At 37.1% G+C, this 17,860-nt stretch overlaps 1 protein-coding gene across 1 annotated transcript in view; it reads left to right on the top strand.

The window, feature by feature from the left end:
* Window positions 1-357: 357 nt before the first annotated feature.
* LOC107557358 (angiotensin-converting enzyme) overlaps window positions 358-17,860 on the top strand; it is a 29,990-nt gene continuing 12,487 nt past the window's right edge. Inside the window, exons 1-14 of the mRNA XM_016240749.1 lie at window positions 358-709; window positions 7,347-7,517; window positions 7,599-7,683; window positions 10,660-10,803; window positions 10,896-11,087; window positions 11,952-12,049; window positions 12,130-12,302; window positions 14,110-14,333; window positions 14,416-14,560; window positions 15,397-15,495; window positions 15,582-15,704; window positions 15,820-16,031; window positions 17,047-17,183; window positions 17,257-17,415. Coding sequence (XP_016096235.1) covers window positions 500-709; window positions 7,347-7,517; window positions 7,599-7,683; window positions 10,660-10,803; window positions 10,896-11,087; window positions 11,952-12,049; window positions 12,130-12,302; window positions 14,110-14,333; window positions 14,416-14,560; window positions 15,397-15,495; window positions 15,582-15,704; window positions 15,820-16,031; window positions 17,047-17,183; window positions 17,257-17,415 — 2,172 coding nt within the window. The 5' untranslated portion in view covers window positions 358-499. The remainder of the gene's footprint in view (window positions 710-7,346; window positions 7,518-7,598; window positions 7,684-10,659; window positions 10,804-10,895; window positions 11,088-11,951; window positions 12,050-12,129; window positions 12,303-14,109; window positions 14,334-14,415; window positions 14,561-15,396; window positions 15,496-15,581; window positions 15,705-15,819; window positions 16,032-17,046; window positions 17,184-17,256; window positions 17,416-17,860) is intronic.

Raw genomic sequence — 17,860 nt, 5'->3', positions numbered from 1 at the left:
AGCCTTTTGACTGAAAGTCTTGGAAACCTCAGCATACAGTTGGAGACACTATTAAGATGTTTTCTGAAACGCATGCAAGATTACCATGGTCTGAGAATATCACTGCTGTCTTAGAAAAAACAACTGAGAGATTAAGAAATGATTTTTCTTTCTGTAAAAACCGGGTGTCCAGAAGAAGTTAGGAGAGGCTAAAACGTAGAGGGGGAGCTTGGAAGAGAGGAGGAAGGAGAAAGTAGGAGGGACAGAGAGAGAGAGAGAGAGAATGAGAGCAACTGTGTGTATCTTTCAAGAGTGAGGGAGGGCTGGGTTAAACTGGCACTTAAAAGAGCCGACTGTGATTGCTCTGTGCCTGATCAACAGGGGAAAGGGGGAAGGAAGGACACAGATAGGAAACAACCACTGGACAGGAGCATCCAGCAGTGAGCGTGTCAAGACGGCTCCTCCGGGAACTTTCATTCCTGCACTTTTCCCGTTCCTCACTTCGCAACTGTGGTCCATTATGTACCGGGCAGTGGTGCTGCTGACTCTCATCAGCACGAGTGCAGCTCTGAAACCCGAGTGGATCCCGGGGGATTATCATATGACAGAGGCAGGGGCTGAGAGCTTCGTGAGCGACTACAACTCAACGGCCGAGGAGGTCTTCTACTTCAGCACAGAGGCCAGCTGGAACTACAACACCAACCTGACAAATCACAATTCACAGATGCAGGTACTGTGAAAGTCTATGTGTTTTACAGACACCCAGTAACACTGCTTGTAGTCTAACAAGGTACAACTGCACAAAACTTGCTGTAATATGATCCACGATTGACTTCCAAGTGGAACGGTTGAATTTAGTTGAATATAGAATTTAGTGTGGTTTGCTATAAAGCCTTTTTTGCATATGAGACTGATGAATCAGCCATTTCAGCGGCTCATTGGACAGCCTGTAATATTTTATTTTATTTTTATTTATTTAATGTTTTATTTGTTTAGGGACAGATACAATAAACATAGATGAAACCGAAATAACAGTCATCCCATGCGTGTAACATAGTGCTTGTAGCTGAAGCTAATTTGCAACACTTGACCCTAGGAGGGCTTTTATAAATTATAGTTACAAACAGTTACAGTAAACAACAAGAAATACACAAAAAAACTAAATATGACTACAAGTTTGTTGCTGAATCAAACAAGATTTCATAGCTTTTTTTTAATTATTATAATTTGCAGCAGATTTTAAATAAACAGGCAGTGAATTCCAAAATTTTACACCCTTCACTGAGAGAACAGTCTGAGCAAAAGTGTGTTTTAATAAATTGTGACAAAACGTCACAGTTATATGTCTTCCACTGGGTTTTATTGCGTGTATTATGATCAGCAGTAGATAGTTTTAGGACTCCTGTCAAGTTTCACTTTCAGAGTCAGGGAGCAATAATTGTTGATATTATTGAGTAACATTCTGCAGAAGTGTAACACTTGTGTTAAAAGACGTGACTAATCATTACAAGACTATGACCATGTGTCATCATTTCCTCGCTCTTTCACAGCTTATGAGACATAATTCTCAGCTGTAAAAAATTAAGCAACTTCGTCTGACAAAATTCGATGAAAACGTTGACATACTGTAACAGCTACAGACAGGGGGAAGTTGAGTGAAGGATCTAAATGCAGCAGGTCTTCATTAATAAACAAAATATGGTAATCCAAGAATTCCTAGTAATCCAAAAGGTAAAGATAAATGCACATGTTACAGCTTTGTACACAAAGACGACTGACAACTCAATGAACAAACAGAGTGCTTTTGAAACACACACTGGAATAACTAGGAAATAAACAAGACACAGGTGTAACTAATCAGAAACCACCAAGGACACACCTACTGTAAAAACAAAAAAAAACTGGAACTAAACCAAACAAGACGTGATAAACGCCTATGAGTAACACTAATAATGAAGAAGTAGAGAGTGAAGAGGGAGGGAGGCCAGGGACCACATCAGAGCTAGAGACCCTCATGGAGGAGCCAGTGAAAGAGAAGCCCGTAGTGGAACCGGTGGAGTGGACGACTATGGCAGAGCCAGTGGGATGGAGATCCACGGTGGAGCCCGAGGAATTGTTGACCATAGCAGATCACTGGAATCGGAAACCTGAGGCAGGAGACCAAGGCGACCTGGACCAGGGTCACAGGCTCGGAGGACCGAGGTCAAGCTGGTGGGACAGAGGACAATGGCAGAACCAAAGGAACAGAGGACCACAGTGACACCAAGGAGCAGCATCACTAGCTGGACGGGATTAGCAGAGGAGGAAGGTCTGGGGTACTAGACAGAACCAGGAATTCCAACAAGCCAGACGGGACCGGTGGAAGAGGAAGGGCTTTAGGTGTGGGCGCAGAGGTGGGACTTAAATTCAATAGGGACAGGTATCAATAGGGACAATATCAATGCTGTCAAGGAGAAACAATTAAGACGCTAAAATCCCATTTGGGATTTTCTTTCCTATGGGATGTCAAGTGTTGTGCATTTCATAGTGCAAAACTCGTCCCAAATCATGTTATGCAATCAGACCACATTTCCAATTTCCAATATTGATAAGTCAATAATTATTTTACGGACAAAGTTAATAATCAATAAATAGTTTATTTGAAAAAAAAAAAATCTAAATTATAAATAAATTTGAATTGATAAAACACTATGGGCCATATTTACTAACAGCTTGTAACAAACGTAAAAATCTACTGCCAGGATTTACTAAAGACGCACAATGAAAAATTAGCACTGAAATGGTGCGAACAGTCATCGTTAGTCAAATTACTAGTATTATTTATCACCCAAAAAATGCATTAAACCAGACGTTAATTTGCGATATTACAAATTTGCGATTTTAAAAATCAACTTCTAGTGAGTGTCACACCAATGCAGAAGTCATCTAAATGTAAAACTAATTCAATATTCAATATTGACAACACCAATAAGTTTAATAAAAAATGTAACACTTTACATTAAGTTTCCATTTGTTAAAATTAGTGAACTAAATTTGTTAACATGAACTAACAATGAACAGCTGTATTTTTATTAATTAACATTAGCAAAGATACAGTAATAAATGTATTCATCATTGTGAGTTAAAGAGATAGTTAACCTAAAAATTAACATTTTGTCATCAGTTTCTCACCCTCATTTTGTTCCGAACCTGTATGAATTTCTTTCTTCTGTTCAATAATGTTGGTAACCAAACAGCTGCTGGTAGCCATTGACTTTTTTTTTTTAATGTATTTATTTATTTATTTATTTAATTTTTGCAAACTATGGACTTCAATAGCTTGGTTACTGCTGTTTGGTTACCAACACTTTCCAAACTATTGCCTTTTAGGTTTGGAACAACTTGAGGTTGAGAAAATGATGACAGATTTTTCATTTTTGAGTGAACTATGCCTTTAATGCATTAACTTACTTAAACTAATGGGACCTTATTTTGAAGAGTTACCAAAATATCAGCCAATAACTGATATTTTAGGTGTGTCCCTATCAGATACTGGTAGAAAGAAAAGCTAATAACATCTCAGCATGGTAAAACAAGACGCTTACTAAAACTGCTTCTCCATCCAATCTGTGTTTAAATGAGAAAGCACTTCAGTTCAGTTCAACACAGTAAAACAGATGTTTATACTGACCGGATGCCAGTGTGATGAATGCAGAGGCGAGGTGGTCACCATTGCTCACACACATACACACGCGCCTCCTTCAGACAGCTGTCTCAACACGGTTTCACAGCTGTCTCAACACTCGCTCACAGCTTTTCAAATGGGTGCTGGCACTGCTAACGACTCAAACTCGCTGCTAAACATCCGAACCAAACCTCGAATAAAAAATACAAAAATCCGTAATAAAAGAGCTGGGCAGAACCTGAGCGATGCCTGGTGTGATGTCTATTATTTCAGAAACATCAAACGAGGTGATCAAAGAGCCTCTGTTTCAGGCATCTCTACTGGAGGTGGCGGGCGCCAGGCCAGGTTGTTTCTGTTAGGGGGGCTCACCCTGACTGTGTACGAAGATGAAGCAGCGCTGTATCAAAACCACACGCCCGTCGCACTCATTCCACAGAGGCCCAGGTCACAGGACGCCGCTCATGGTTGCTGGAGCTGGTATTTTTGTTTTCGCAGTCATCATGACCGTAGGCATCTTGGTGGTGTGCATTCAACAGATGGTTGATGGAAGTTATGCTAATGTAGCAGATGCTGATGTGCCTTTCAGGCACTGTTGATGACTGCAGTGATTTAGAATAGCTAAAGCGAAAAGTTGTTTATGTGTGCAAATGAAATTAGATGAGAACATTGGAATTTTCAACTTCAAAGCAGCTTGAAAAAGTGTGACAGAATGCCACTTGGACTTGGATTTCGTGATTAAAAACTTGTGTGGAAAGCCAGGAGCCCAAATGAATCATGACACAGTGCATGACGTCATGCGAACATGTTGGCACCCCTGCAGATAATGATAAACATTTAGTTTTAAGCAAATAAAATGCATAAATGAGTCGGAATTGCTGCATTACATTACATGCACAATAAAACCATTTCACAGGTTCAGATGTGTAAATGAGCTTTTCTGTTGATAATTTTACACATGTAAAACACAGAAACAAACACAGCAAAGAGTGGAATATTATGTGATAAAATTTTTTTTTTGTTTTGTTCTTACTTTCTTCATGTGGCAACACTGTGACGAATGTGATGAAATGTTACAGATTTTTCACATTTAGTCACTAAAGTTAAACAAAATCAGGATGTAGACTCTAAAAAATGCTGGGTTAAATATAACCCAGCACTGGGTTAAAAAGGGACAAACCCAGCTATTGGGTTGTTTTGAACCCAACCGCTGGGTCAAAACAACCCAATAACTGGGTTTGTCCCTTTTTAACCCAGCGCTGCGCTATATTTAACCCAGCATTTTTTAGAGTGTATCGGACTAAAAATATATAACAGGAATAAATGCAATTATTAGACATTATATGCAATACGTTTGGCAGACACTTTTATCCAAAGCAACTTTAATTGCATTTATGGTATGTGTTTTAGCAGTTCATGCATTCCCTGGGAATCAAACCCATGACAGTGGTATTGCTAATGCCAAGTTCTACTCTTGAAACACTTTTATTATTAGACATTTCACATCCAACTATAACTTTTATAGGGTTTGGTATGTTAACAGTACGTGCACTGTTACTATGCAATTATGGCATTTGAGTTATTTAATTTGTAAACAATATAGTTTAATAATAATAAGATATATTTTAATAATATATTTGATCATTCCATTCTCAAATATTTTGTACAAAAATATTGAGTACATCTTTTTTTTAAAAATCATTTATTAGTCAAATACTAGTTTCTTATAATGAAATAAACTCAAGCAATAGGCAATATATGTAAATTTTAGACAAAATTAACTGTTGAGTGTACAGCGTAAATAAAATACTTAAGTAATATTCAGTGATTTCATTAAGGTAGCATAGATATTTATTACTGCGATACTTGCAAAGCCACTGAATTATTTTTTAGAGTGTGCAGCAGTAGAACCACATTTGAAATTGGCCTAAATCAGATGCCAAAAATCGAATCGGAGTCTGCATTAGAGTCTAGAGTCTGCATTATTCATGCAGCGAATTCCACACCCCTCCCATACATCTCACTCCGCTCGCCTCCATTGGCAGAGTGGCCATGTGTAGCCCATAATTTCATTTCTGTAGTGAATGAGACCAGTTGGTACATCAGATCAAACAGCAGAGGAGGCTGGAATCAGTCAAGAGATCTTTTAATTAGCCTCATAAAATAAAGATTTCAGAAAAAAAGCACACACTGGCCCTTTAAAAACAGTTTAGATCCTTCAAATACACAATGAGGTGGAAAACGGGTATACACTCTGCTCTGAATCAGAGAGAGGGAAGCAAAACTGTTTAGGGAGGTTTGCAGGGATGTTTCAGAGCCAAGCGCATGCTTGATTGAGTTCATCACCCTTTTTATGGTGTCAGACACATGTCATTATGATGTTACTTTTTCATGTCAAGTCTTGAACCTTGCACCCTATTCTGACTAATCATCACATTCTTGCATAAACATGACAGAACAAATGGGACCTTGGAAGAAGAGGTGAAAAAACAAGAAGATAGCTGTCTTTATCTCTGAGGAAAACCGAGTGTGAACATGCAAGTGAAGGATGAGAGATAATAGAGATAAATGCACATGTCACCAGCTTGTTAATCAGTGATAGAAGCTCATCTCCAGTCGGGCCAACAAAGACATCACCCCATGAACTAATGAGTGCAACCGTGTGACAGGGTCAACCCGCCCTGTGGTTATCATAACAGAGAAGGGATGCTGGGGTCAAACTGTCCACAGCAGGACACGGTAAAACATCAAGAAAGAGTGACACACCCAAGCCATACAACAAACCTTTAGGAAGAATGGACACTAAAAATGTTGGGATTTTAACAGAAAAACATTGTAAAAATGCTAGATTAAACCTTGCTGTTGCCTTAACATACATGATCAATAATTTTAGAAACATACATGTAAATTTACTGCTATAATTTTTTAATAATTGTTTATTTTATAATTATTATAAAATATACATATACATTTTTTGTATACCTTTTATAACTTTTTTTTGGAAGTAAAGAGTATTAAACTGCATTTAATTTACACCAAAATAATACATAACATATAATAACACCAAACATGTGTAGCAGGTCAGTGAGTTCATTCAGTGAATGATTGCTTATTTTTGCATCAAAGCTCATGAGAACAATTCAAATAATTAATTTTTGTTCTCATCACATTAATTTGGACGCAAAATCACATCCACAACTTGGCGGTCATATATGATTTATTTAGTGATGAAGCACCGCCTTTGAAAAGCCATACATGCACAAAACATTGGTTTTGAATAGACTAAACTCTGTGCAAACATTTTTGACAACAAGCTTGTCCAGCTGACCAATCAGAGCAGACTAGGCTTATGGAAGGGAGGGGTTTGCTCCGAACTTGCTTGGAACGAATCGTTTCGAAATCATTGGCAAATGACTCTAATATTAAATGTATATTCTGAGAAAATTACAATGTTTTCTGATCTTAGATGCATTTAAACCTGTTGTAGGGTACTCCGACACAATATTAGGACACTTTAAAATACCATATGACCTGCTCTTTAATACTATTTCATTAAATCTTGAAAGTTAATTTAATGACTCTAAATGAAAAAAATCCATGATACTACATACAATTTATAGATATTAAAAATTTTTTTTTTTAGATTTAATGAGTCTGTGGGTCATTTTGCATGGAATAATCAGACACTCCTCATTGTTTCCTTCAGATTGCTGCGTCTTTGGAGGAGCAGGCTTTCACAGAAGCATGGGGTCAAAAAGCAAAGGCTACCTTCAGTGATTCTCTCATGGATACCTTCACTAATCCAGACCTGAAGAAAATCATCAATAATATCAATGTTCTGGGACCCGCCAATCTCCCAACTGCTGAGAGAGAAAAGGTGAGTTGACCACTGGAGCCGTGGAAGATGATCTTGACAATGCATCCAGATGTGTTTTGATCACTCTCTTTGTTTTCTTAGTACAATACCATTCTGAGCCAGATGGACAGCATCTACTCAACTGCAAAGGTGTGTCCTTCAGAGGAATGCTGGTCTTTGGAGCCTGGTGAGAAACGCTTCCAACACTTTGTTGATGTGTGTCAGTAAGGGTCAAAATGAAGGTGAAAATACACACAAGTACGCAAAAGGAAGTACAAGTGCTTGCAATACAACAAAAGAATCGTGTTTCAGATAAGCTTGAGGTTTGAAGCTTGATGCATGAGGATCAAGCTATAGATGGTTTAAGAATGCAAAAGTAGCAATAACACCTTTGCAGACAGATTACTTTTAATTACATTTATTGTTTACATTCACCAAAGTGCAATTCTGCAGCTTTAAAAAAACTGTTATTTATAGCTAAAGTTGCTGTTTAGTCTATAATCAGGACAACAGCCTGATTGTGATGATCATATTGCTTTTACACAACAGTTCACAATAAAAATAAGTTAATACTAAGCAATATATTAATTTTTGTTCAGCCAACAAAATCTCTGAGAAACATACATTAGAGAATGATTCAACGACTCACTCATAAAAAGCCATTTGTTTTGTTCCTGAAAGAATTAGTGTTTTGAACATGTTGAGGTCACATTTACCATTGTTCAGCAATTTTTTTGTGAGCAAAATACAGTAATTACAATAAGAATCCAAGCAATGTGGAATTTCACATGAGCGTGAAAGATTCCCAATGCAGATTTTGCAGGTTCACATTGGTCACATGACTTCGCAGCATTGACCAATATAAACTTCTTGGTTTGAAAGTGCTTCATACGTCACTAGACTATGGACAACCGACAATTAACCTTTTTTGCAAAAGTGTTGCTAATGTGACTGCATCTTCAATTATGTAAAGATTCACTCATATACAGTCACTTGTCACACCTACTGGTATGTAACACTTTATTTTAAAGGGGTCATATGATGCGATTTCAATTTTTCCTTTCTCTTTGGAGTGTTACAAGCTCTTGGTGCACAAAGAAGATCTGTAAAGTTGCAAAAACTAAAGTCTCAAATCCAAAGAGATATTCTTTATAAAAGTTAAGAGTCAACCATGCCTACCTAAAACGGCTCGTTCTAACACGCCCCCACATATCTACATCATGATGTGGGAAGATTTGCATAACGCTGCCCAAATGTTCACGCAGAGTAGACTACAATGCCGGCTGTTCTGACTCACAGACTGTAAGTAAGTTTTTTATATTTAAAGAATTTGCCACTGACGATTCAAACACGAGTTTTGAGCAGTGTAGAGTAGCACTTGTTGTTCGTCATTTCTCCGATCACAAATGCAGACATGGTTTTATGTGTACGTGGCGCGATGCAACGCAACGCGTAAAAAAGTCATTATAATCCGTAATGATGTCCCCACTGGATGCAACAAATGCCTCGTTTATAATGGGTTTTCATGTTCTCGTAGCTTCGGCCGGACAGGGCATCACAATATGGTAAGGGGCGTAACATTTCCGTCACACGCTTGAGGTATTTGTTCAATCACAACGCACTGGATAGCTGGCCAATCAGAGCACACCTCGCTTTTCAGACCGATGAGCTTTGTAAAAATCGACGTGTTTCAGAAAGGCGGGGCATAGAGGAGAAACAATAATGTACAGTATGTGGAAAATAATGTGTTTTTTTAACCTTAAACCGCATAAACACATTTCATTACACCAAATACACCCCTTTATAACATGTTGGCTAATTATTAGTACTTATAAAGCACATATTAATGCCTTATTCAGCATGACCATATTTTAGATCCCTCAATCCAACCCCATACCTAAACTTAACAACTACCTTACTAACTATTAATAAGCAGCAAATTGAGAAATTTTATTGAGTTTGAGGCAAAAGTCGTAGTTTATAGTCAGAAAGTGTGACCTAACTTTGTAACCTGAGAACAATTCTAGTAAAATCCCCACCACTTGACCTCACTTGACTTATTCTCAAAATTTAACTTAACTAAATGTTTGTTTACATTAGCACTGTTAGGTTTATGTTTTTTTCCCTAACAGAATATTGCACTTGAAGTGTTTAGCTCATCTTAAAAGGTTGCTTTTATCTGAAGAGTGCACCATTGCATCCGTGTAAGACCACAACAACACAGTTTCGCTTTTGCTAATAACATCATTAATCTCTCTAATATTCAAAATCCAGAACTATCTGTTAACTGCTTCTTTGGGTGAAATCACATGTTTGTTCTAAGAGTGTTTCATTCATGTGGAAAGGACTTGCTTATAACTGCAATGGATGTGTGCTTTTTCCCATCTCCAAATACACATACACCAAAAAGACACAAAAAACAGCAGAATTAACTCTTGCCTACTGTTCTTATCCTCCACTTCATGGATCCAGCCATGTTATCCAAAGCTAAAATCAACATTTGTTGTATCCTGTGCTCCTAAAAGCTTCCATTCAAGGCTTTTCCTGAGAAACTCCACTGATTTAGCTTCTGTGAACCACAAAAACTTGTCACACAGTTGTAAACAAACACCCTTTCTTCATCTGGGGCTCATTTGAAAGACTCAGCAAATCCTAAAACTTGAACCGGAAGCTGTTTTACTGCAGCGATAGCATTAAAAATAGTTCAATATGGAAATGAAAATTTGCTGACAATGTACTCGCCTTTAGGCCATCCAAGATGTAGATGAGTTGTTTCTTCATCAGAACAGATTTGGAGAAATTTAGCATTATGTCACTTGCTCACCAATGGATCCTCTGCAGTGAATGGGTGCCGTCAGAATGAGAGTCCAAACAGCTGATAAAAACATCACAATAACCCAATAGTAATCCACACGTCTCCAAATTATCATCTTGTGAAGTGAAAATCTGCATTTGTAATGAACAAAACCATCATTAAGATGTTTTTAACTTCAAACCATTGCTTCTGGCTAAAAATGTGAGTAATCTATCCATAATATTGCTCCAAATTTGCTCCGATGACGATACAAACTCAACTACATCTTGGATGGCCTCAGGGTGAGTAAATTTTGGGTGAACTATTCCTTTAATTATTATGCATTTATGTTATTTATGTGATTTTTAGAGCTCACAGAAATCATGGCTACCTCAAGAAGCTATAAGAGGCTTCTGTATGCCTGGGAAGGCTGGCACAACGCCTCAGGGGTCCCACTCAGATCCCTCTACTCTGAGTTTGTGGAGCTCAGCAACAAGGCATCTCGGATGGACGGTGAGTGAGTAATTATTTTGGATGATTGGAAGGGGGAGAGAGATAAAGAATGAAAGATTTGACGGCCCGTTCTTCTTATCGGTTCTCCTTAGGCGTTAACGATACAGGCGCATACTGGCGTTCCTGGTACGAATCTCCAACCTTTGAGCAAGACCTAGAGAATCTGTTTAAACAGCTGGAACCTCTCTACCAAAACCTGCACGCCTTTGTCCGCCGAAAGCTCTATAACTACTACGGTCCTAAATACATCAACCTCAAGGGTCCCATCCCTGCCCACCTCTTGGGTAAGTCGCTAGATTGTTAATGATAATTTTTTTTTTTGCCATATCGTCCAGTCCTAATAATTTATCACATTGGTAACACTTTACTTGGAGCTTGTATATACTGTATATATAATGCATTATAAAATTACTTTTAATGCATTCATTATGCCTTGTAATGCACCTTATAATTCATAGTTTGATATCATAAATAATTGTTATAATACATTATAAAACTGTTCTAAATTAAATTATAAAATCTATTCACTGTTACATCTTTAGAAAGTATAATGCATTAAAACACTGCAAACAGCCAGTTTCAGATGCACAATAACAAAGAATATACAAATTATATAATACACATAATCTTTGGTTACAATTGTTTATGAAAATATATAATGCATTAACTAATATTAATTAATGAGACCTCATTGTAAAGTGTTATCATTTAGCATTGTTTTTACAAATAATGTTAAAAATGATATATATATTTCCACCATGGAATGAGAGACAGTACATAAATAACATAATAAATAATTCATATTTTTTTCCCTCAGAATTCTGTCAACACTTCATAATTTTGACTTTTTTTCTCTGAATTCTGAGTTTACATCTCCCAATTCATTTTCTAAGACATTTTTCTCAGAATTTTAAGTTATCAATAGGCAATTGAAAGTTTATATCACATAATTCTGACTTTATAATATAATTCAAGTAAACATTTACAACTTTTTTCATGTTTTCTACATTGTGATTATAGTTTTTTATCATATCAAAACTGTGTTTACTTCACTGTGATCATCTTATATAACAATATATATCATATATAACAAGAAGAAGTTTGGATGCACACGGTGATGTTCTAATTGTGTTCGGTTTCTTTTTCAGGCAACATGTGGTCACAAACGTGGAACAACATCTACAACATGATGATTCCTTTTCCTGACAAGTCCAATGTAGATGTGACGGACACCATGGTTGCTAAAGTAAGCTACATGACTACATCTTGATGAGTGAATAATATCCTGAGCGCACCAGAGAGTGAGAAAGTGATTTGTACCCATAGGGTTATAATGCCACTCACATGTTCCGGGTTGCCGAGGAGTTCTTCACCTCTCTGGGTTTGCTCAAAATGCCTCCTGAGTTTTGGGACAAGGCCATGCTGGAGAAACCCACTGATGGAAGGGAGGTGGTCTGCCATGCCTCTGCCTGGGACTTCTACAACCGCAAAGACTTCAGGTACATTAATCGTATCTCAGTAAAGTAGATCATATTGTTGCACAGTGGCAAACTGTGTTTTAGGGTAACTGATGCTTGCAGATTCCCTGAGGTATTCTATCATTCTCTTTGTGTGTGTGTGTGTATGTGTGTGTGTGTGTGTAAGTTACTGTACTTGGTTACCAAAAAGACAACAGTGTCACTGAAGAGCATGCTTGAGATTATAGTAATTGGGAGACATGCTTTGTGTAAAGAAAAAAAAAATCTATGTAAATATATATATATATATGTGATTTCCAATCAAGCTATAATCTAATTGTGCATTTAGGATGCAAAAAATTCTAGCTACAAAATTAGCTAGAACACTTTACAATATGGTTTCATTTGTTAACTTTCCCAAGCACTTGTCCTAAACTCATGCCATTGGTTGAATCAATGTTCTCTGTCTTACGGAAGCTTATTTCCACCATGGAATAGTAAAAAAGGAAACTTTTCCTCTGATAATTTTTACTTTTTAAACTTAAGATCGCAAGTTTATATGCAAGTTATTGACTCGTTGTAACTGTTGTTGTAACAATTGTAACTGTTTATTCTCAGAATTGCGAGTTATCAATTGCACTGATATAAACTTCCAATTCTGAGATATATACAACTCAAAAAATTTGAATTGTACAATAATTGGCCACAATACAATTTTTATTATTATTTAAGATTATTATTATTATTTATTTATAGTTTTTATTCTGTGGCTGAAATAAGCTTTCATAGTGTCAGATTGGTCAGGATTATCAAATAAACTGAATAATTTGATAGCACCACATTCTTAAAGGGGTCATCGGATGCTACATGCACTTTTACAAGTTGTGTGAACTGAAATGTGTGTTGGCAGTGTGTGTACACAACCACCCTATAATGATAAAAACCCAGCCAGTGTTTTTTTTTATCTACTAAAATCTTTACCCCTTTCTCAAATCGAGCCGATTTCAGATGTCTGTCTGTGTGACATCACAAAAACAGGCCCCTCCCACGATAGTTTGATTGACAGTAGCGTTTCAGCACAGACTGGCCTGGTGTCTTACCTTAGACCCATCCTGAGTGAGCTGTCATCAGTCCGCCATTGTTTCCCCGCTGGAGCAGATGTAGACGAGAATGAATATAAGCGATTGAGGTGTTTTGTTGTTGAATGTAATAATGAACATAGCAGTCGTCATTTACTCCCGACATCTGAGCCGCTGAAGACGCAGTGGATTGTTTGTTTCTGAAGGGAATGCGCCCCCGATCTACATAAATGCGTCTATGTTCGTGCGAATCGGTCGTGATCCAGCTTCACCTACAGAAGAAGTGAGTATAAGGTTTTTTAATGAATCTTTGCAAATCGCCTTTCCTAATAATGTGCTAATTAGCAAGTTTCACGATGAATGTGGCTAAAGTAAACAGTCCCTCAGAGAGCGACTCGGAAGAGAGGGCAGAGCTCATTAACATTTAAAGGAAAATGCTACAAAACGGCTTGCTCTGAGAAAGAGCTGTTTTTGACAGGGTAAAAAAGGTTTTTTACACTACCATTGAGAAATTTTAACCAAACTATGTTACAGACTTTTCTTTAAGACCCTAAAGAATCATATTAACTTGTGGAAAATGTGCATCCGATGACCCCTTTAAGTTTTTCAGGGGAATCAACCTATGAATGCTTTGTTTCAAAATATAAATATAGGAAGGGATTGGCAGGGATAGGCAGAGATTTCAGAATTATTGTAATATAAAAAAAAATACACAATTCACCATCAAAGTAATTTTTAAGAAATATAGCAATATGTGTGATCCCTGACAGAATCAAACAGTGCACCACTGTGACTATGGAGCAGCTTTTCACCGTGCATCACGAGATGGGCCATGTGGAATATTACCTCCAGTACAAAGAGCAGCCGGTCAGCTTCAGGAGAGGAGCCAATCCTGGCTTCCATGAGGCCGTAGGGGATGTGCTGTCTCTGTCTGTCTCCACACCCAAACATCTCCACACTATCGGCCTCCTGGAACAACTGACCGATGATGCTGGTAGGAGAAAGAGATTCAGAATGATACTCATCATATAAACCTAAAATAATTACATTATGATGACGTATTTGTAATTCCACAGAGAGTGATATCAACTACCTGTTGAAGATGGCTTTGGAAAAGATCGCCTTCCTTCCTTTTGGATATCTTATTGATCAGTGGCGCTGGGGTGTGTTTAGTGGACGGACACCGCCAGAACGTTACAATGCAGACTGGTGGTACCTCAGGTAAAAAAAAACAAAAAAAAAACAAGGTCTCATAATGGAACATTGGTGTCAGCAATGGATCATGTCTGTCATGTACTTAAAAATATACTTGTAAGATTTTAAGTACACTACAAGCACACATTTAATATAATAAAGTGCACTTATTTTTCACAACTGGCGGTTTAATAATGAATAGGTCATGATAATATTGCCTAGATTACCTACCTTTCTTAAGACATGAAAACTGTAATATCAATGACTTTTGATTGTAATGTCTAATTAATTCAATATTAAACATAAATAAATAAAAATTAATGTTACAAAAGATTACTGTTTCAAACAAATGCTGTACTGTTAAAATTTCTATTATTTATTGAATCCTGATGCAAAAAAAATAATAATAAAAAATAATATATATATATATATATATACTGTTTTCAACACTGATAATAAGAACTGTTTTTTTGAGATGTAAATCAGCATATTAGAATTATTATAATGATTTCTGAAGGATCATGTGGCACTGAAGACTGGAGTAATGATGCTGAAAATTCAGCTTTGATCACATATTTTTCAAATATATCCAAATAGAAAACGGTTATTTTAAATTAATATTTCATAATATTCCTGTTTTCACTGTATTTTTGATTAAACAAATGCAGCCTTGCTGAGCATGAGAGGCTTCTTTTAAAACATTAAACAAATCTTACCAACCCCAAATCTTTGAATAGTAGTATAAATATCAGTTAAATCAGATTTTTTTCAAGCTATCAGCCAACTAAGTTAAGGTAATTGTTTGCAAATGGAAATCAACAGTACTTTCTTGAACTGAATATGAATATTTTTTCTGTTATTAGGACAAAATACCAAGGCATCTGTCCACCAACCAGACGTACAGAAGAGCATTTTGATGCTGGAGCAAAATATCACATTCCTGGAAACACACCGTACATCAGGTGGGCCCATAAACAATCAATAATCAAAACTTATGATGCACACAGAGAAGACAACTATTTTCTCTCTTATGTTTAATCTCTTATAGATACTTTGTGAGCTTCATTCTGCAGTTCCAGTTCCATGAGAAATTATGTCAGGAGGCTGGACATACTGGACCTCTGCACAAATGCGATATCTACAGATCCAAAGAGGCTGGAGCTGTTTTAGAGTATGTACTGAATATACAGAGCCACTGCTGGTGGTTTGAATGAAACCACTGTATCATCACGATGAATGGAAAGTCTGTACATTGGGACTAAGTGTTATTTTATTCTGTTTGGAAGGAAAGTCTTGAAGGCTGGCTCTTCAAAGCCTTGGACAGAGGTGCTACAAGAGGCTCTTGGCACTAACAGAATGGACGCCAGCCCCCTGATGAGCTATTTTGAGCCAGTTACTACCTGGCTGCAGGAACAGAATGCGAAAATGGGAGAGACGCTGGGCTGGCCTGATTTTAATTGGGTGCCACCAGTACCAGAAGGCTACCCTGAAGACATCGGTAAGAATGCGTGCAAACTATTTTTATTAGGACAGAATAAAAAAAATTACTTGCACATAATATGGAATTAACTAAATAACAGGCCACTTAAGTGTGCCTAAGGAGTACACTTTATGTTTTTAAAAAGTTGACTTTGTAAACTTAATAGTTTTACTTTGAAGTGCATTTTAAATCATTATGTTTTGATGTGTTGGCTAACATACTACACATAAAGTACATGATTATAATTTTCACTAATGTGTTCAATATTACATTTAAAGTAAATATATTTTAAATGTACTAAATTGAAACTTAAATGTATAATTTCACATATATTTAAATAAATGAGTTTAAAAAGAAACATTAAAGTATATTTTGTTTACCATTAAATGCTTGTCAGTACATTTGAACCATTTTTCAGTAACAACAGAATTATGTAATTATGAAATTACATATGAAGAAACACCTAAGTCCTACTTAAGTTGGTCAAACAAAAATCACTCTTAAGTTCAACTAATTATATTTCATATAAACTATAGTACATTTAAATGTAATTGAAATGAACATGAAATTAAGTCACCACATTCAGTTTGCACTTTAGTATATTGTTTGAAAGCAAAGTATTTCCTTAATTGTAAAATATATGCAGTTTCTGTGCTACTAATTTGTCCATCTTGAATTTTGTCTTGCAGTTCTGTAACTGCATCTCAAACCACTTATAGCAGTCAATAAACAATGGGTTGAGAGAATGTATCTTGACAAAAAATCGAAAGCTTCACCTTAAATAAGTACTTTTTTTAAAGTATGCTAAAGAGTACAGTAACATACTTATGCATATTTCTCACAAGGGATTTTTTAAAACCATTGCTGCAATTGTATTTTTCCCTCTTTGATTTAAAAGTTTGATGATTTTGTTTTGGTCAGGCTTGAACTCTTTTTGCAATTGTATAATGCTGCTACCTTATATATTAGGCCTACATACAAAGCCTTCTCAGAAAATGAGCAGAACTCATCCTCACGTTTCTGAATGCCTCAGGTAAAATAACAGATGAGATGCTGGCCAAACAGTTCTTAGAGGAATACAACAGCACAGCCGAGGAGGTCTGGAACGCTTACACTGAGTCCTCGTGGACCTACAACACTGACATCACTGGAGCCAACAAGAAGATCATGGTGAGGCCCGGGCTGCTCTCTATTCTGCAAACACCGCTTTCTCAGAGTCTCATGCTGCAATTTTTGGCTTTAGCTGCAAAAAAACTTGGAGATGGCCAACCACACAAAGATCTATGGACTAGAGGCCCGTAAGATCGACACCAGTGACTTCCAGGATGAGTCGGTGAAGAGAATCTTGACGAAACTGGGTGACCTTGAGAGAGCTGCGCTTCCTGAAGAAGATCTCATAGAGGTAAGACAGACACAGACAGACAGACAGACAGACAGATAGATAGATTGATAGATAGATAGATAGATGGATAGACAAACAGACAGACAGATAGATAGACGGACAGACAGACAGACAGACAGACAGACAGATAGACGGATAGATGGATAGATAGATGGATAGACAGACAAACAGACAGACAGATAGATAGACATACGGACAGACGGACAGACAGACAGACAGATAGACGGATAGACAGACGGACAGACAGATAGATAGATGGATAGACAGACATACAGACAGACAGACAGATAGATAGACATACGGACAGATAGACAGACAGACAGACAGACAGACGGACGGACGGACGGACAGACAGACAAACAGACAGACGGATGGACGGACAGATAGACAGACAAACAGACAGACAGACAGACAGATAGATAGACAAACAGACAGACAGACAGAC

Source organism: Sinocyclocheilus grahami, unplaced genomic scaffold, assembly GCF_001515645.1.
Source record: "Sinocyclocheilus grahami isolate Dianchi unplaced genomic scaffold, SAMN03320097.WGS_v1.1 scaffold599.1, whole genome shotgun sequence".
NCBI lineage: Eukaryota > Metazoa > Chordata > Actinopteri > Cypriniformes > Cyprinidae > Sinocyclocheilus > Sinocyclocheilus grahami.
The sequence above is the reverse complement of the archived record's forward strand: the minus strand, read 5'-3'. Positions and strand labels throughout refer to the sequence as shown.